General features: G+C 40.8%; 1 protein-coding gene across 2 annotated transcripts; it reads right to left on the bottom strand.

The window, feature by feature from the left end:
• Positions 1-891: 891 nt before the first annotated feature.
• plod1a (procollagen-lysine, 2-oxoglutarate 5-dioxygenase 1a) lies at positions 892-20,420 on the bottom strand. Of its 2 annotated transcripts, none has more exons than XM_056385775.1 (19): positions 20,177-20,420; positions 17,998-18,089; positions 17,650-17,783; positions 15,323-15,486; positions 13,959-14,071; positions 13,221-13,284; positions 11,428-11,525; positions 10,338-10,439; positions 10,041-10,172; positions 9,297-9,418; positions 8,873-8,977; positions 8,582-8,707; positions 7,686-7,827; positions 7,359-7,472; positions 6,635-6,700; positions 6,282-6,386; positions 5,986-6,132; positions 4,930-5,055; positions 892-2,427 (listed from the first exon to the last, which is right to left on the bottom strand). In XM_056385775.1, the coding sequence occupies exons 1-19, from the start codon at positions 20,265-20,267 to the stop codon at positions 2,272-2,274; spliced, it is 2,199 nt and encodes a 732-aa protein (XP_056241750.1). In that variant the 5' UTR covers positions 20,268-20,420; the 3' UTR covers positions 892-2,271. The 2 variants fall into 2 exon arrangements, with proteins under 2 accessions (XP_056241750.1, XP_056241749.1); XM_056385774.1 differs by lacking the exon at positions 4,930-5,055 and adding an exon at positions 4,560-4,685 and having other exon boundaries at positions 20,177-20,417.
• Between the last annotated feature and the right edge of the window lie 348 nt (positions 20,421-20,768).

Here is a 20,768-nt window from a genome sequence, read left to right on the forward strand (position 1 = left end):
TGTAGGGAAAGGAAACACCCCATGGGGCTCCAAATACTTTTGTATGTACTCCGCATTACATTTACATGGTGAACCTTACTAACCACATTTGTAATATCATAACATTAATCACAGAGTGGGAGAAATGGAGTCTTAAGGATTTCACTATTGATTTGAAATGTGATGTTTGTTCTGGGACACTTATCCCCAACCCTCTGTTACCAATTACCAAGTCTTCATACTGTGGGAGGAAACCGGAGCATGCGGAGATCACCCCCACGGGCACAGGAAGAACATGAATACTGCACACAGAAGGGGTTCGAAGCCAGAACCTTCTCACTGTGAGGCGACAGTTGTAACCACTATACCACCGTGCCGCCCCATAAATAAATAATCGTATAGTTGAGCAATATCACACGAGAGGGAGCATCCTCTTCTATCGACCACACACAATTTAATTCAAATGTTATTTCTGGAAATATATTCATCTTTGCAAACTTTGTTACAATCTAAGATATATAACGACCGTTAATGTAACGCTCATTGACGATTAATAGAACACCTGTAAGGCGGAGGGATACACGTAATTAAAAGTCCCGGTGCTGCTGTACTCTGTCTTCCAATCAAATGACTTAGTCAGAACTAGCTGTTGTATATTAAGGTTTTAAAAACGTCATAGTATTATGTATATAAATTGTCATAGTATTCATGGTGAGATTTTCATGGGATTTTGAGACAGAAATTTAACTCGTACTTACGCCCAGAAAGTGTTGGTGTTTCTGCACTGAGCTTTACTTATATCATGTGATGCTGCACAGAGCAGAAAATAACCTAATCTGTCTTGATTTTAGTTTTGTTTATCCCTACTGTTAATCCTCCACACAGTTCAATCACAGTTCAGACTCACTTCAGTTGGGTTTCACTGTTTTATTCGAGTGGGGCTCAAAGAACAGTAAGATGGCTTGTGACAGAGAGAAGGTGTGTGAGTGTTTCTCAGCTGACTGACAGCAGTGAATAGATGAAAAATTATCTGATTCCAATACAAAATAAATAAGAGCTGTAACAGGCTTTGGAGTGTCTCAGTTCAAGACAGAATAAAAGAGAAACTGCTTTGGTTACCGAAAAAAAAGGCACAGTTTGTGTAACTTAATGAAGTAAAAGTTTTTACAAAAGCATCTAAAAAATGTCGAAGCTTGTTTATTCCTGAGAGAGCTAAAGGCACAACAGCATCATTTCTGATCCGCACCAGACCCTCCAGACCAAACAGGAGCTTTAGATTGAGACCAAACAGCTGCACCAGAGCGGCTCCATGTGTGATGACGACGATAACTGAAACTGTCACATGATGAAAAATGTTCAATCCTGCATTGTTTTCTGTGCAGGTCTGATTTGTACCAATTCAAGTTAAAACATTAAGAAACGAAGAAGAATAAAAACTGAACATAGACAGTGAAGCTCTGTTTTTTTAAGGAGTGTCTTTAGGATTAGGCAACGGAGCAGGATCATGTCATGTCTATATGCTTCAATGGAGCATGAATGAACCAGCTCACACACAGTCTGACCGGGGCTTTCATGGGGCCCTGGAGGAGCCAATAATACAAACACTGAGATATTTAGCCATCGATGAGTTATACGCTCCTACACATGTAAACCTACACTTCATATAATGCAGCTGCACAGTCTCTTTTGTTACTTGCCTGTCTTTCATCACTGGAACTAACTGCACTATATAATCTCTGACCTGTAAAACTTTCTGAATGAATGTCATAAAGGACATTGATCCAAGTGAAATACTTGTGTTGCAATATATTTACATTACATCAGGAAGATTTAACACTTCTTCAAAAAGAAAAAAGGCTCAATGAGTGCTAGTTCTGCTCACATTCAGATTACAACCCTTAATGCCTATTGGGTCTGAAAACTGTATCTGACAGGAGACACATGCAGGCTGCTGGTCACAGGAGCTTGTGTTTCTATCTGTGAAGGTTTGAACGACATGATACTTGGTGATAACATTTTGTATGTTCTTCTTCCACTGTGCATCTGTGATTTTATGTCTCATTACATCATAGAGCACTGAAGTTCTGCAGCTGATAGCGGTTGATCAGAGTCACAAATTGCATATAATTCTGTAAGTGACACAGAAACAATATCAGGAAGTGATATAATGAAGAAAGAAGCGGTCACCACTCCGGATCAGAGGATAAAGAGCAGCTGTGATGCTGAAGGATGTGGACAGCGTGTGTCCTGTTTGGTCTGGACTAGCTGGTGAGGTGTGCCATCTTTGGGAGTTCAGGGATCCACAAAGGAAACTGCAATGTACCGGACCCCGCCGGTGGTTGGCAGTCCTTCGTGGTAGTGGGTGAGGCGGCCGGGATGCATGAGGGCCCAGCCTTTACGAGGAGCTTGAATGGAGCAGTTGTAGCGCAGGAACCTGCATCCACCACCCTGCAGTCACAGCACAACACATATTAAGATCAGACACATAAAAGTCCATATGGTGGTCTTGCTTGTTTTAGCCATGTTTGAATCATTCCCCATTTTTACATGAGTTCATTTGAACTGATTTTAAATGAAATGTTATTCAATATGATATAGTTATATAAATGTGGGTATTGTTGAAAGTGAATATTGTGGTTACATTTTCTGTTTTGTCCAGTTTACACTGGTACTACTAAAAAGGCTGTGGAAGAATCTATTATGTGATTCACATTGCTGAACATTCACAACCTCACACTGACTTAATACTCTTTTAATAACATAGTAATGTTATTAAATGACGCGTAATAATATAGTAATAACTACTGAGTATTTGTAATAATGTAGCAATAATACATTATAATAATGATGACTGAATACTCGTGTAATAATGTAGTAATAAATACTGACTACTCGTGTAATAATGTAGTAATAAATACTGACTACTCGTGTAATAATGTAGTAATAACTACTGACTACTCGTGTAATAATGTAGTAATAACTACTGAGGACTGTGTTGGGACCTCAACTTGTTGACAGGTGTGATCTATCTTGTCTCTAGTTCATGTCCTGACAGTAACACCAGCTTTTATTTGAGAGCTCAGGTTACATGTGATTTCTAGTTAATGACCTTTAACAAGCAAAACCACTGGTTTTGTCATTAGAATAATCACTGATCAAATATTATATATTTATATATATAGTACTTCAAAATGTAAATATTCAAAAATGATATCCTGAAAGCTTTGTAGGTCTTCCGACACACTACATAATATATCATGACAACAGCTTCACACACGACAGTGACTGTATTTAGCAGTAGTTTCTTCTCAGTTCAAATCCATGTAGTATGAACCAATAACACCGTGAACTAAGTTTTTGAAGATGCAGGGAAACATGGATGCAACAATAAAAACAAGGCCCCTCGCTTCAGCTTCATGTGTCATGCAAAGAAGACAGACTCACAAAGAGAGATGATACAAATGGAAAGTTTGAAACACCAGGGATGTAGATTTACATGCCAGAAATATGATGGCATTCAATTAATGATATGATTCTGATTCAGCATCATGCTTTATCAAACCTTTGTGTTGTTTGAGTTCTTCTATGTTCATGTGAAAGCTGATATTTTCAAACTTGAACAGGACAGATTAATAATCCTAGTGCCCCCGTTTCTCCCTCTACACTGTGTATGTGTTACTGAAGTTGTTAAGCTAATCAATACAATTTAACTGACCTGTGTTTCTTTACAAAAGTATCCAGAACGCTGTTGACTTGGCTACACACAATCAGTTCTGGCCTCAGCTCTAAAAATGTTTGTTGAAATACTCTTTAATAAATTAATAATAAATAAATACTGAATCAATATCTACTTGGGTTTTTTTTTCTACAAAATCAAATGACTTTGTTCTTTCTAGGAAATTATCAGGAAACTAATGAGCCATAAAAGAACAATTTCTCCACCCTGTTATCTGATTTACAGTTGGAGATGTTGTCTGCTTGAGGGAAAATTCCACCTTAAAATAAACTTAACTACACAATTTTGTGTATCATTTACTTACTTACTTTTCTATTTTTGAGTTTTAATTAGCAGATGTGAACAAGTCTCTCCTTCATATGACCGGACAGGCCCTTTGTTATTCTACCACACAGTGACATGTCCAAAACCTACACAGTGGATTTAAATGAATAATCTCTCACTGCAGTTTTACTGGGACACAGTCACGATTCATAACTGTCTCTGTGTTCAGATACAACTCTTCTGACTGGAACAGCTCGAGTCGTTTTGTCAGCCACTAACACCAATATGACCAACTGTCCCCTGCTGACAGCTACACTACAAGTACCGGTACCTTATTTCCAGTTTCTACCAACTGATACAACTGCACTAAATCATTTGAACAGCACACTGACTGATGTAAGGTGGATTTCCCCATTAAATAACCAGCAGAGTTTTCCAGGTCTCGTCTTGTATGAGCAGCTGCATGTTGGGTAATGGGATTATATGGTGGGTAACGAACACTATCTGTTTTTTTTTTTAGGATGCAGTAACCACAACTGCTGGAAATGTCAGATTTCTACCAACCTCTAAACACACTCACCTGGTAATCAAGGCCCACTTGATTGAGTGCAATGTTTATAGTGAATGTGGAGGCGTCATGGTGTGGCCTCAAAGAGGGCTGCTCATCTGGTTTATATCTAACTACAAAGGCCAAGTCAAACTGAGCCTGCAAACACACAGACAGAGAGGAGTCATGCAAGCATTCACATAGAAACTGCTCATCTGGCCAAGAGACACATAGTGTGTGTACACATGTACGCCACTCGTCTGGTTCCTGCTCAAGCGTCAGCTCGGTTCCTATTCCAGCATTCACTTCCAGAGATGGAGCAGAGAAGCAGAGAGAGAGCCGCAGATCACCCGCATCATCATGTCCTGTAGCTTCTATTACCTGCCAGCTCCTCCTCATTTACCTGGTAGTCAACGCCTTTGCTGTTGAGAGCTATGTTAATAGTGAATGTGGAGGCGTCATGGTGAGGGACGAGCAGTGGCTGCTCGTCAGGTTTGTACCTCACCACAAAGTTCAAGGGAGTGGCACACTGATGAGAAAAGACATGTTGGTCAGCACAACACACAGGCAGCAGCACAGGAGCCAACAACAGGGCGGAAACTCTCATTTTCAATTAGTCTGCAAATCATCTTCTGCATTATTCAAAGGTAATGACAAATGATTAGGCTTGGGGGCGATATTCAATCTAAAAACAATATATGATGTTATTGTGGTGGTGGTCCATCCTGCTGCCACAAATACTCACTACATGTGAAATAGTACCCAATAAATGCTCTATATCCTGTTTGTCTGATAAAAAACTACAATATCTAGCTGTTTCACTAAATAATGATGGCCACCCTGGCTGAGAGGACAAAAGCACGTATCACAGTTTGACCTTATAGAGCAGCAAAGTGGGTGTGGCCACAGGTTACAGAAAAAGGTTTTACTAATATGGCTTTTAGGCTTATGGACTTATACGGTGAATTAGACAAATCAAGTGGGAGTTAACTTAATCAAAGTTCATCATCTTTAGAGTAAAAAATTCATTCAATTTCTCAAAAGAGCAGACTGGGGTCTTCTGGGAGTTTTATTTACCACGTGGCTCAGTTTGAGTTGATAACTGAGAGTTTAATGACCAGCCAGCACCTGCAGGATACCTGACACTGTGCAGAAATTAAACAGGATTGACTATTGCCAGAAATAACTCCACCCACTTTACTACTCTAATGGACTGACAGGTGAACTCTGGGAGAAATGCAGTACGAGCACTACAGCAGTGTCCAATCTGCAACAAAGAAGGATTAATGAGGACAGTCAGTTTAACGCAGATATCATCATTTCAGGAAGCAACATCTCTTCTTAACCCTGTTCAACGGAGGCGAGATCACGTTGAGGTGAATATTTGAATTCGCTCACAGCTCACACTGATTCTCATCTCATAAGACAAAAGTGTGAGGATGACGATGATGAGTCTTACCTTGGTGTAGTAACCAGGATACATTTTCTCTGTTATCGGTGCTATGAACTCCAGCAAGAACTTATGCCATTCCTTCTCAAAGTTAATTTGATTCATGTGGATGTCGATGGTGGGGACGTTCTCGTAGCCGCCCTGGATTCTGGTGTCCTGAAAGCAAAGGAATCAAATTACAGCAGCTGTACAGGGCAGATCATTCTGGTCACATATCCAACAGTTTACCATTAGAGTCACTGCGCTGATGCAAGAAGATGAAAAAAATACCACCCACACAATAACACACCCATGTGATAACATACCACGGAGCCTCCTCCAGACCACTTCCCGAAGTTCTCCATTTCTTCAATAATGTGGTTACAAGCAGCAACAGAGAAAATTGGGAACCAGTACACATCGGGACAAGGCTGGTGGACAGAGGACACAGTACAACAGCATCACTGAGGGACATCAGATATTTCACTGATAGTCTCAGCATCATTCTCTCTTTTTTAAAAGAAGTTTCAACAAGTGAGTTTCTGGTTTTCACTCTGCGTCACAGAAGGACACAGGAGGTCAGATGTTCTGGTCTCGCTACTGAAGAACATCAGTCTGCTGTTTACTCTGTTTCACTGTAATGATGTAATGTGTGCAGGACAACTTGTGTTGAACTCACAGTTTCAATCAGCTTGTCCTTCATCATGCGAGTGTAGTTCTCATGAATGTAGCGCTCCTGCCAGTCCTGAAAGAAACACAGAGCAGGTTTACACTGTGACTGATGTCACTTGTTATCCTGCTTCTACCAGTACAACCAGTTTTACCAAAATCAATTATCATAATTATTATACATTAAACCTGCTAATGATGATAATTTTAACTCTACTCAAGCTTTCTTCTTCTATGCGTCAGTATATTTAATGGTGGACAGAATGCATGATGGGTAATCTTGACATCTCATGACAAGCTCTAATGGCTATTGGCTGATTCAGTGCAGGTGAGAGGCCACTGTTCATACACATGACTTGTTTTCAAAAGGTTTTATTCAAACCATCCCATCATGGGCTAGTTATATATTGTGTATTATATATATATACTTTTTCACATTCTTATTATCATCCATCCATTATTGGAAAAAAAATCTATCTATATTTAAGCTATCAAACTTTCAGTACTTGATTTGTTTTTATCTTTCTTTATATTGTTTCTTCTCATTACATTTATTGTTATGCACCAAAACACCAAAGCCAGTTCCCTGAACACCTACTTGGCAATAAACCTGATTCTAGTTACTGCCACTGCAATAACCCACACCCAACACAAGAGGGCACCCCACACTGATCCCACACTGATCCCACCACCACTACAACAGCTGGGATCATGAACAGCTGATTGTTTCTCACCACTTGGTTTTCAAAGATCTGCCACAGATCATTGTGAAGATGGCTGGTCTGGTAGTTTTCTGTTGACAGGATACGACCGAAATTGTGCAGGTTGGTCACATACATGAAGATTCCCTGAGAGAAACATTCACAACAGGTCAAATATTATATTTTATATATATATATATATATATATACAAAATATGACAAAAAATACCAGGAGAAGTAAAAAAGGAATTAAACTAACTGAAACTATCCTTTACATGCTGTAGTTATGTTGTTCATACATGCACTAATACTAATGTAAATCCATTAAGTCACCGTGGAGACCCTCCTCCTCTCACCCACCTTGCTGCGCGCTTGGTGGCAGAACGCCATGTCCGGGTCTAAGTTGTGCGAGTCGAACAGGTCGTGGTCGGTGAGCTCGGAGCGGAGGAGGCTGGCCTTCACCAGGTACACACTGGACACATACGGGACGTTCCACACACCCCTGAAAACCAGGACAGTCTTAGACCACTTAAACACCAACACCAGGATCTGATATCATCAACAGACACAAAACACTGTAAATTCCCACATAGTGAGAGAGAAGCAGCTCAGTTTAATATATAGAATATCTGGTGTTAAGATTCAATAAGAAGCTTCCTGTTGTCCAACAAGACAACAGGTACAGGATCCTGTATATTATAAGCCTTTACACATTGATTCACTCAGCCCTTCTTTGGTCAGTCGCAATATGTAATCAACTCACCTCAAACAGAATCTATTTCTGTGTGAAACACTGCGTCATTATCAATCCAACAAGGTGCAAGTGCGTCTGGCTTTTAAAGGAAATGGGATGTGGCACTCTGATTGCCCCAAAGTATAATTAAGAGACTAAGTACAACCCTTTTGAACCATGCGCCTGGAGCAGAGACCGTTATTTACACTGTTAAAATAGCAACAGTGATATGGATAATTGCATTCGGGCCATGCACTTTAGTCTTTTTACTCTTTATTTTCAGGTGTTCCTCTTTGACTGACGCCCAGTGAAAACGTAATAACCCTAGTAACAATAATGTGAAGGATATTTCCTGCCACTGGTTAAACAATCACTGTGGTCAGATGCACAGCTGGTGATTTGATGGAACATTTAGTGCACATCTACAGGGGACTGTAAAGTGTCTGGACTGTGGTATCAGTGGCTTTTCAGTCTACTCCGTCAATAATAAGACTTCAGGAACAACGAACTTTCGGCAACTTACACTCTGCGTCCTTGCACTATGTCCACGTAGTCCTCAGACCGGGCGTAGTAGCTGTCTGCACTCAGGGCTCCCCAGAAGTTACTCCACAGTCGCCCAGTCCGAGTTATCATCGGTGCTACAATGGGACTAAACAACAGGAGCGTTTTCATGTTTCTTCATCTGGACACATTCACTGAGTAAATAAATTAGTGTAATGAAAAGATCTAGTTCATGTGGTCGTGACTACAGAAGTCAAGATATCAGCTAACACAAGATTATTATGAATATTTCAGTATTGATGAATCTACTCACAGGTTCTGTTCAATGAGGATTTTGAGTGTGTTCTCGTTCTTTAAGACCACTTCAATGTCCACGCTGAAGAAGTAGTCACAGTCCTCGTCTTTCCGACACATGTCACTGAAGGGAGGGAGACGCACCAACTGGTCAACATCATGCAAATTTGTTGTGACATCACAAAGTTACAGAAGTCCTGACGGCTCTTTTTAAGGCTCAGTTTATGAATTCAGGGTGCACACATTTCTCTGTGGACTGACAACTTTGATACTTTCACAGTATTAATATAGAACCTAGATCTTCTTTATAATCAAAATAAACATGGAAATCTCACTTAATACAACGTGGGACCTTTAAATCATGTGATCCACATATGAGTTTCTTTAAATACACCTGAAACTCAAGAAGATTCAAAGCCGACCACTGGTTACATGGAACTCACAAGCCCAGGTTGCGGGAGGAAGCTTCCTCTATTTCCTCCTCAGGCCCGATGAACCTTACATCCTGATATAGGCTTCCATGATCCTGCAGGAAGGAGCTGACCTGACGCTCGTGATGAGCCTCCTGGAGGAAGAGGAGAAGCAAACAGACAGAAAGAGAGTCTGAATTCCTACACGCACAGAAAGCAGCACCAAATCTGCATATGACAGTTAGCAAGGCTTTTGCTGAGGCGGCTTCGCGACCATAACACATTATCATGGTGCATGTTTGTGCAACCACAAGCTTTTTCTATGTGATAGGTGAGACAGCTGTCAGCAGCTTAGCATGTCTTCTTTGTACTGAAATTAAATCACAGGTCTTCTGCACTGATGTGAGTGTGTGATGTGTGTGTTCAGATTAACTGAGTTTGAAGTTTTGAAGAAAGTTGCATCAACTGAGTTCAAAGAGGTTAATTTATTTTTTGTCACTTTCAACTGGTTATGAATATTTTTTTCATTTCTTTGGAGATTTGTGAAGCAGATTAAACTAAAAATCTTTTTTTTCTTTGCTCATTTGCAGCCTGAAAGTATTTTGGTGTCCTGTTGATTCATGGCCAGGGTTTTTATTTCCTTATCACTACATTTTTATATCAGTGACTCATTAAATTCACTGGTGCCTATTACTTTAATCAGTTATTTTGCTGACACAGTTCCAACAAAAGCTCTTTGTCATGATAAAGCTAATGCAGTAAATGCCCTCCTGTTACCTGGTTGTAGATGAAGAGTTTGAGTCTGTTCTTGGGGTACTGCAGCTTCAGTAGGCGTTCAAAAAACACTGTGACAAAGGGGGTAGGCTGCTGAATGAAGATGCCGATCACCACCAGTGGGTATTCACTCTCCTGTTGGAAAAAAACACCAGCATCATACAAGTCTCAGGAGAAACGTCTTATTACAAAACACTGAACAGATTAAATATTCTCATCACTGATTAAAATGTTGTGGGAAATCTTGTGCAAAGACTGTTTGCCAGTTCGGACATGATCACCAAGAGCGTGTGAACAGACCTTAAGAGCTGTGAGAGGGCGGAGATCCTCCTGACACACTGTGCATCCGCTCTCGAACGTCCATGTGTTGGGGATGTAGTTTCCCAGGTAGTTGATCTGGAGCTGGAAAACAAACACGCGCTCCTCTAGGTTTTCACATCTCAATCTAATGTCAAGTCCTTCACCAAGAGAATGACTGATCAAATGATTTTCAGTATCTTAACAACATTTGCAAATACTTTGGCAAGACTGACTGACTGGGCACTTGTTACTAAGCCACTTAAAGGCTTCATATTTTACACTTTTTGTGTGTTTTATTTTGAAGTGTTGATCCATTCAAGACATATTTGTGCTTTTAAGAAACTAAAACCATCTCAGTGTGGTTTTACATCTCCTCTCTCAGGCTTTTCTCTGGAGCCTTAGCAACAACAGGTCAGTGAGAGAGACTCTGAGAATCTCTTTTTCAGTTTCTACCTTATAAGCAAAAAACACATGGAAACCTCACTGTATACAACATGGAACATTAAAATAAAACTACATTAAAGTCTGAAATCACAAAGCTTATTCTGGATTTGCAGTACAGAAAAGAAATCTGATGATGAATGACAAAAAGATTAATCGGGAACGCCCTCTGGGTGGGAACAGGATCACATGTTTGACTGAGAGCTGAGCTGACAGGAGTATCAAGACACAACATGACAGTCCTGTGGCGTAAAAGCCTTTTCAGTGGTTCATCCAGCAAACTAAGATTAATGCGCGTGTTCACAGATGGCCGTTTGAACCACATCAGTTGACTCTAGGTAATGCATCTCTAAGCAGAATGAAGAAAAACTACTTATACATGCTCAGAGTTCTTGGATCTAGTTTAACGATCCAGGCATATGGAGCATTTAGGACGTGTCCAAATCCACTTTGGCTAGTTTAGCGGTGCAGCACAAGATGCATGGTTCAAATTAGTTGTAATTAGATTTGCTGATTGAAGAGCTGGACTTCTTTAGACGCCTGCAGTTACATCTGCAGTAACCTGTAGTTACTCTGGTGGTCAGCTGTTTCAGGCCGGTTCAGGCTGCTGCAGCATGTGATGGGTCAGTGTGGTCTGATAGGTCAATACCTTTGTTGGGCCATTCCCATGGATGATGACAGGCAGGGTGTCATACAGCACGTTTCTGGCTCGTACCCGACCATCTTCAAATTTGAGGACCACCTCATCTGGAAAAACAAAAACACGCACATCGATAGATAATTGTGTATTTAGTCACAATCAGAGGACGATGAGAGAGAGGACAGGGGATGTGGACCAGGATGAGGCAGAGGAGTATGTGAAGGAGAGGAAAGAAACTATGATACACAGAGAGCAGATAACATCTGTCTGAGGAGAGCTCTCAGTACTCTCCACAGGATTATCTGTGGCCCCTATCTGCTCTGTGAAGGAATTTGATAAAAAGATCGCCCTGTTTCTCTTCCACAGGAATTTACATCCTGCGGCAGGGCACAAGCAAAACCCCACAGCATCGACAAGCTCCATTGACTCAGATCAGACGCCTCCCTTCACCTCACCACATCTCACACCTAAATCCACCTTTTGTTCCTTTGTTTCGTTGCTTACATCTATATTCAGGAACCCAACGGACAGAAACACAGTATTACCAGGAGCCTCCGGCCCAAAGGGCTTAGAGAGAATGAGCCAGTTCCAAGGAGAGTAGAGAGGCAGTGATCAGGAGCCTGAGGCCAAGTCAAAGGAAATGGTGTCACAGAAACACAACACTACAGAAAGCACACAATACACACCTGACACACAAACTCACTGGTGGATTTTCTTCTACATTTTTCCCAAGGGGCCCCTAACAGGGGATTGCCAGGGGTGGGGGGAAGGAGGCAGGGGATGATTGTGTATTTAGTCAAGTGTATTACAAAAACTGGTCATTTAAAAATGTAAGTACTTGTTTGAGTTATATTTCCTGATGTTTCTACTTTACATCATGTTGTGGATTTTTAAGTGTCAACATTGATGCATATGTAAATGTCTGACTGCTGTTGTCTCATCTCTTACACTTTAAACAGAGACAGAGCAAACAGCCGTTAACAGAAGAGCTCACAGTGTGAGGGTCTATGGGAGCAGGCTGCTCCATTCATGCCCCTGGACTCATGAGGGCGTCTGTGTGAGCTTTGGCACGTTCACCTCACAGAGTCCTCACAGATTCCTCAGCTTCAGAGACACTGCTGAGGTTCAGCCTGAATCAGTACAACCGTGAATCCCTGAGCTTCACTTCACTACATCGGCTGTGATGATGATGCCCCATTGTCATTTTCCAAAGCAATGTTACATAAGCAGCTATAAAACACACAGTGATCCCATTGTTGAGGGAAAATGTTCAGCACAGGACTGTGTAGCTACTGGCTGTCCACAATATAATATTAATACTGATAACATCAATATCAGGGCTCCAGGGTGTTGATGTCTCAGTGCAGCAGGTTCACAGACCGTGGGAGTGGTTCATGTTGTCTGAGCAGAAACACAATGTGCATCTTAATTCATGGCCGTCATCCACTCAATCAGTCTGAGGAAGAATCAGCTCTGTACCGTCACTGTAACAACACAGTGGTGTAGTTTATATCAGTGATGTACATCAGGTTATACTGTGACTGAGTGGATTCTGTCGTTAGTATCAGCTCCTCTGCTTCTCTGTGAGATGCTGTTACCTCAAGTGGAGCAAAGTGATTCTGATCTGATCGGAGCTCACGGTCAGTTCATCTTTTCAACATGGCTGAATAACTGTCACATTGTTAAAGCAGCCAGAGTTAACATTTCTAACAGAGCAGCAGAGACCTCTGATTCCCGTACATCAGACACTGTGTTACAGGACGCTTCCTGTCTGCTTGACAAACTTGAGTGGCTGGACTCACCGAGGGCGCCGTGGAGGTTCTGGAACAATCTGCATTTGCTGTCCACTGTGATATTTATGGATTTCTGAAACAGGGAAATACATAGTTTTCACTCTTTATATTACAGTCATATCTAAACAGCATAAATTCTCCAATAAAGGCCAGAACTAAAATAATAATACTATAATAATGTCTAGCACAGAGGGATGACTTCACCTATGTTTACATCAGATGGTGCGATCACTAACTCCATCAGAACAACAGACTCACGTTCACCACACAACACTGCTTTATTTCAACAGTTTCTCCTACTCTGCTGTTTTGTTGTTTACCTGTTAAATTACCATCAATAAAACGCTCCTGCACTTTCTGCAGGTGTTACAAATTAAAAGCACAAGGAACAGGAGCGATTATTACCACTGAGCTACTGTAAGGTTTTTAATGTGGAACATCTGGGCACAAAGTGCTGAGTCTCACTGACATAAAACAGCAGGTTAAAAAACAGCAACATGAAGTGACAGGAAATAATTAAAATAAAAACAATTTTCCTGTTAGAATCAGTAAAATATGATCAAACGTTTTTCTCAAACAGGGGAAATAAAGATCTGGTTTTCTCTGGAAGGATTTGAGAACAAAATAAAATATCACATTATCTAACAATGTTAAAAATGATATGTTAATATTAGTAGTTCTAGTATTCATTGTGCCTTTATATAGTATATATCCATGAAATGAACAGTGCAGTGTTACAGATCTCACTTTTCTTTCTGGATCAATGTAAATCTTGGTGAAGAAGAGCTGATCACTGTCATCGTCTTCACCCGACCAATCAGAAACCATTTCTCTGATGTTGGGAAGGTAGCCAATGAAACCTGAGGAAACAAACAGACGGTGAAAGAATATGGCACAAGTCTATCTAACATCTTTTCATTTACCATGTATGAACTCTGTCATATTGTCCCCACATTCAAACACATTGAGAAAAATGAAGAGTGGTTCAGAGGACTAATGAGCCAGCTTCTGTTTTTATGGCCACATCAATGACAGACTGCTGACTACACACCTGCTGTTTCTCTGCTATAAACAGAAATTGCCAAACTCCTTCCTACGAAAAAAGCCAAACCTGGGGCTTGTGAGCATTAAAGTGTTTTATTTGAATTATCTATATCCATAAGAAGATATATTTGTGTTTTTAAGAACCGAAAATCATGTCAGTGTAGTTTTACATCTCCTCTCTCAGGCTTCTCTCTGGAGCTCCAGCAACAACAGGTCAGTGGCCAATCAGAAGAGAGGATGTGATCCTCTCTTCTGATTGGCTGACTGTTTTCTGAGTAATCAAATACAAATACAGATTTCAGGTAAACACTAAGAGAAAACCAAATCCTGCAGAGTTGGATGCTGGGTCCCGGTGGGCGGGCCTGGCTGAGAGCGGTGACTGCTTTCTTGTGACATCACAAAGTTACAGAAGTCCCGATGGCTTGTTGTAAGACTCAGTTTCTGAATACAGGCTGTGTGCATTTCTCTGTGGACTGAGCACTTTGATACTTTCACAGTATTAATATAGAACATGGACCAGCTTTATGATCAATAAAGACATGGAAATCTCACTTAATACAATATGGGACCTTTAAGAGACGTGTATGACACATGTCAGGATGGTGTAACCTTTTGAAGTAACTTGTCAGTGAAGATGTGAAAAATAAGGTACAGAGACACTAAACTTTAGGCATGAACTAGTGAAATATGAATGATACAATCTGTCATTTATACTTAATTCAAACTTCATCAGTGTTGCAAAGAAATGACAGACATCCCAGACCTAGAATTACAACTGGGAAACTGATGTTAACACTCACTCTACTGCTCATAATTACACTCTAAGGTTCAGTCTAAAAATAAACAGCTTTTCAACTTCTTAAAGAAACTGTGGACCAGGACTGAGGTTTGGTCAGTGCATGTATGTGTCTAGTGTCATCTCAAACTTGAAACCTCAAATAAAATACGAGTAAGAATTTCCTGACAGGACCAATTCAAAAAATTAACACTGTACAAAAAGATGAATTTCATTGTCAAAGACATGTGGCCTGGCCCAGCTGTGTGACAGACTGGACAGATGGACCTACCCCCTGAGCCCAGGAACCGGTTGCCCTCCCTGACGTGTGGGTGTTTGTCCTCCAGGTGTCTGTCAGGCCAGATCAGGCTCTCGGAGGAGAAGACCACCCTGTGTTTGGCCTGCTGGAACTTTTTGAGAAGTTCTTTGGGGCCCGAGGCGAAGACCACGTCATAGCTGTGTCCAACAGGGAGTAAGAATAGAAAACTTAACTGTGTGGCTCAGTTGTGTGTGAAGCCAATGACATGGTTAAAATAAATTAGAGGTTTCTTTTATAAGAAGACAGCAGGCTTTATTTGGAGAGTTAAGCAGCCAGTGGTTGTGTTTACTGCCATAAAGGGAGCCATCACGCTCTCTCCTGACATCAGTGTGTATGCAACTCTCGTCAAAAGTTTTAGATTACCCGCAGATTTCCAGTTTTTGTTGACATTATTCCTGCAGCAGTGGAAGTAAATGAAACCTTGAAAGTTGAAGCAAGAAATTCCTAGAGACAATCTGTCTGTACAAACTGTGTTACAACATCCTTTAATGCATCATTTGGATGACACTGTACTGCAGGAAGCAGGGCTGTATACTGCTGTCAGAGTAGAGAGAAACAGATCAGTAATAGAGGAAGACAGACTGGTTGGTCAGGGCTTCATCCTACAGCAAGATAATGAGCTGCAACATTAGAAGAACAGAACATGATGAAGACCAGCACAGTGTCCAGACCTGAACCCCATGGAGCTGGTTAGGGATGAACTGGACAGAAGGTGAATGAAAAGCACATTGAATAAGACATGTCTCCCAACAGTGTTGTTTTTTTTAATGTTTTCTTTGGAGGAGTGAAATGAGAAGTCGAGTTGTTTAGTCCATAAACCAAAAAACCTTCAAACTGAACTGACTAAACTGAATCATATCGTCACTGAACAGTGAATCAGCAGCTTTTAGCAGCGGACACTGGTGACTATGAGCATTGGTGTCGGCTCAGCTGCAGCATACAGTTAAGTATGTTGCTTACTGGTAACACATTTACTGAAAGACTGAAGGCAGCAACAATCATGAAGTGATAACTAACAGGTGACAGGCAGCTGCTGAGCCGTTACACTCCGATAAACAAGGCTTATATTGTGCTGAGCTAACAGTCTGAACAGGACTGGACTCAGCAGTGAAAACAGTCCAGACATCATTCAGCACTGTGACAAGATTTCTTACTTATGTGTGGACAAAGGTGCATTTGGAAGGTAATGCAATTGTTTAGCGTAAAGAAGTAAATAAGTATTTAATGAAAACAAATATTTAAGTGAACTGAACAAAAACGATTGAAGTAAGGGGATTTATAACATCCACCTCCGACAAGATGATGGACCTCAGTCTCAAAACTTATTATACAAAACACTGAACTTTTCCTTTAGGTGATTTTTACAAAACCAGCCCTCAAACACACACAGTCTGATTTACAGAACGAACAGCTGATCAACATGGTGACGCAAACAACTGCATTTAGAACGAGATATTTCACATTCATACAGTTAACACTTGCTTAAATATTCTTGCCCTCACGAGTGTCACTGTATTGTTGTGTGATAATGCAAAAAAACTCAACCTGTACATACAAGTGTGTAACCACACAACCTCAACACTGACAGCGGTAAAAGCTGACAAGTTCCTGCAAAATGCCTGAAAGACAGGAACAACACACTGACAAATCTACACCCGTCTGATCTGATCTGGACAGTGTTTTGTAAGAACTCTTTTGAAGGGGCTATATGTTGGTTTTCGCTATTGCTACTTACGCTAAAAGCTCTGCTTGATATTTTTATTCAGTTTTAAGCAACACTTTTATATCCTGCTTGTTTGACCCATATTATCAAAGATTTTAATAATCGGACACTCGGATCTCAAGCTTCGTCTCCCGATCAGGACAGCCTGCTGCAAGCGCACAACTGCTAACATTAACCGGCTTGTTTTTAGTATGGGCGATAGCGAGCCAACGGGGGGAGTAGATATTATCACCGCCCTTCTACGCCGTCACCACCTACACCACCATCAGGAGGAAGCCACAGCTACCTAACTTCCTCACCAGAGGCTGATCCCTCTATTTCTATCAATCATTTTGTTCTGCTGAAGTTAGCATGGTAACCAGGTAGCCCTGGTACGTCCTGTCCTGTAATACTGATAGTGAGTCACTGTAGCGGCTGCTCCGAGGACATATTCTAACCTCTTGTCCTGTAAACACAACGATGGCTGAAGGTCTTTTCAAGAAACCATATTATCAGCAGAGAAAACTTACATATAGCACCTTTAAGTACCAGGGTGTTACATCATATCTGACAGGGACGGTAAAATCTGAAACTCTACCTGTCAATAAAAAGGATGATTTTGTCGTTATCCTTCATCTCATCCAGAGCCCCTTTGAGGAGTCGCACTTTCTGGCCTCCTCCTGGAGCTGACATGTAGTCGCCGCCTTTCCATTTCTGACCCCGACCAAGAACCTTAGAAAATACATTCATACATACATTTACTGAAATTTGAAGAAAATGCAAATATCCTCAAATAACCTTCTTTTCTGGTAGTAAAATAAAATACCTTACATTACTTGCCAAGTTTTATTTTATTGTTGAAAATAATACTGTCTTATTATTAGGCTTTCATGGCTAGACAGCAGGAAAGGAACTTTGACCGAGATCTCCCCGTCGGGATTCTTACCTTGACAGTGTAGTTAAAGTGTTTAGCGGACCTCAAGAAACGCTTGAAGCCATCTGTCTCTTTGGTTGCAACTGTAACGACCAGAAGTTTCTCTGGAAAACACAACATTGTAGAGGAATTCAGAAAGATGACACCACACACTTCTTTTTTTTTTTTTTTTTTTTTTTTTTTTAAATCTTGTCTTCAGCCTGAAGCAACAAACTTGAACAGCCACAACTGACAGTTTCTGTGAGATGTGTCTTGATTGTGCAGGACAGGAGTCTTGACATACAGTCACTAAGCAGAAATCAGACAAAAAGTATGAGTTGTAACGTGAAATCATAAGCATCAGAAAAGTCCCTGTATCTGTTACCACGTATAATCAGCCACGATCAGAAAACTAGATTTTAACACAGGTGCCTTAATCACCATGAAGATTAAAGGTCCCATATTGTATAAAGGGAGATCCATTTCTTTTTTTTTATTATAAAGCAGGGCCTCTCTTCTGATTGGTTCACCGACCTGTTGTTGCTGGAGCTCCAGAGAGAAGCCTCAGAGAGGAGATGTAAAACTACACTGAGTTGGTTTTCGGTGCTTAAAACCACAAATATATCTTCTTATTGATCAACACTTCAAATAAAACACAGAAAAAGTGTAAAATATGGGACCTTTAAATTACAATGGAGGGTTCACCTGTACATGTCAATTAATACAATTTACAATTAATCAAACTACTAAAAGTAAATTGGCAAGCTGCTGAATGCTTATTTAACCTTGCTGATGACAGATGTGTTCAAATTGTTTGTTCAGATGTTTGTTGAGGGTCCAGCTGTGGGCATTTGAGTCCAGCCTAGAAACCTTTGTTGCATCTCTCTCGCATTTTCTGTCTTCTCTGGGTTGTAATCAGTTATTAACAGGGGATTATAATGTCCAATATTTTTGGTCAGTGTGATAATAACATGTGACACATGTCACCTACTATATAATCTGAGAGGAAACACTGGTTCTGATATGGTTTTATATATTTCTGCTGATTTTCTTCACTAATTTTTCAATTTGATAAATGACAAGATCAGATTCAGTTAAGTGTCTCTCCACAGTCCAGTCTGTTGCAGGAAAGTCTGCTCCTGGGGCAAACTGTAAGTTTACACCATAAACCCCATATAACCTGCTCCTGATAACACTTTGGTCAGATTGTCTCCAGGATTATTTGAACAAAAAAGTGAAAAAGTATCTTCATTCATTCAATTCAGTTCATTCAGCTCTGAAATCTGATCTCAATGAAATGAATCTGACACTTTGACTATTTTCTTACCTCAAGTTTTCATCATCTGCTTGTTTTGTTTCCTCTTTATTCTTCTCTGTTTCAAATCACTGACATTCACTCATATAAAAAAAAAAAAAAAAAAAACTGACCGAGACTGAACTGGAAATAACTGCTGTTATTTCACCATATCAGGTTGGACACTTCCTGCAGACTGCACCCGGGGTTTTGCAGTGAGGAGAAATATATAATTAGACATAAAGAAAGTCTCAAAAGTCTAATTCTTAATCTTTATCAGACTATATTGGACCTTATTCAACATGGTAGTACACTTTACTGTAGCCTCCTAGCATGTAGCTAACGTTCAGGTTAATACACAGTTAGCAGCGCTGACAGCCCGTCCACGTCAGCGGCATGGAGGTCCTGCTCCTGCGTGCACTTTTCTATCCCACGTAAAGAGGGAACATAATGTTAAACTGCATTCACTTTTCTTAACATTTTTTACGTCTGAAAAAAAATTTAAACACAAAGCTTACAAGATAACGTAGCTTATATCTTTTGTGGACGGTAAATTACCATTCGGCGTGAATCCGGCTGTCAAATAAATCTCAGCTTTATTTAACAGCCCGGTGTTGTGGTGTTGAAGCTATGACTGAATCCTCAGTGCAGGGCCTGCAGGAGCACACTGCTTTATCTGATAAATGACTAATAATCATGATAATTCATCATTTTTCAACCGAATTGTGGAGGAATGTTGTCCCGGACATTTCAGTGGAGAGGCTCGGCCATAACAGAGTCCGAGTGGGGACCACATGAGCCGGGGACTCGCCCTCAGCCTTAAAACTGCACTGAGACATGTTGTACTTGTGTTGTGTTGAATTAATGGCTGGAAAGTGTGGGCTGGGTGCAGACTTGTCGTTAGCGTGCTTGCCTTACCTTCGGGGAGTCGCTGCTCTTCACACTTTGTCAGTGGGGAAAGTGCACAGAGAAAAATCCCTGGAAACAACAGCAAGGACGAAAACCTCATGTTTTTAGTTCCAGTTACAGCTGAAGTCCTCTCACAGGTCCCGACGTGAGCCTAAGAGTAAAATGTTCCAGCTGGTTCCGTCTGAGAAAGAGAAGTTTGCAGGACTGTGTTAACTCTGCTGCGCCGCCCCCCACCTCACCCACTATTTGTCTATGTCTCTCCCCCTCTCTCTCTCTCTCTCTCTCTCTCTCTCTCTCTCTCTCTCTCACTCACTCTCTCACTTTCTCGTAAAACGAATTGTTCCACCAAATATCAGAGTTGTAATAGAAGAACAAGTAGTAAAACAGTTTTTAGTTTTCTGTGTTTTGGTTTTTATCATTCACTTTTGCCTGTTGCAGTGAGTCCCAGTGCTAAAACAACGCCCACCTCCAAAATGTGAAGAAAAAAAGCAGTTTGAAAGCGATGAGCCAGCTGCTCTGTGGACATGAGCACTTGCACGTAGCCCGTGGTGCCTCCACCAGAGCACCAAAACTTCATCAACTATAACACTAGAGCAGTGTA

Source organism: Seriola aureovittata, chromosome 9 (assembly GCF_021018895.1).
Source record: "Seriola aureovittata isolate HTS-2021-v1 ecotype China chromosome 9, ASM2101889v1, whole genome shotgun sequence".
Taxonomy (NCBI): Eukaryota; Metazoa; Chordata; class Actinopteri; order Carangiformes; family Carangidae; genus Seriola; species Seriola aureovittata.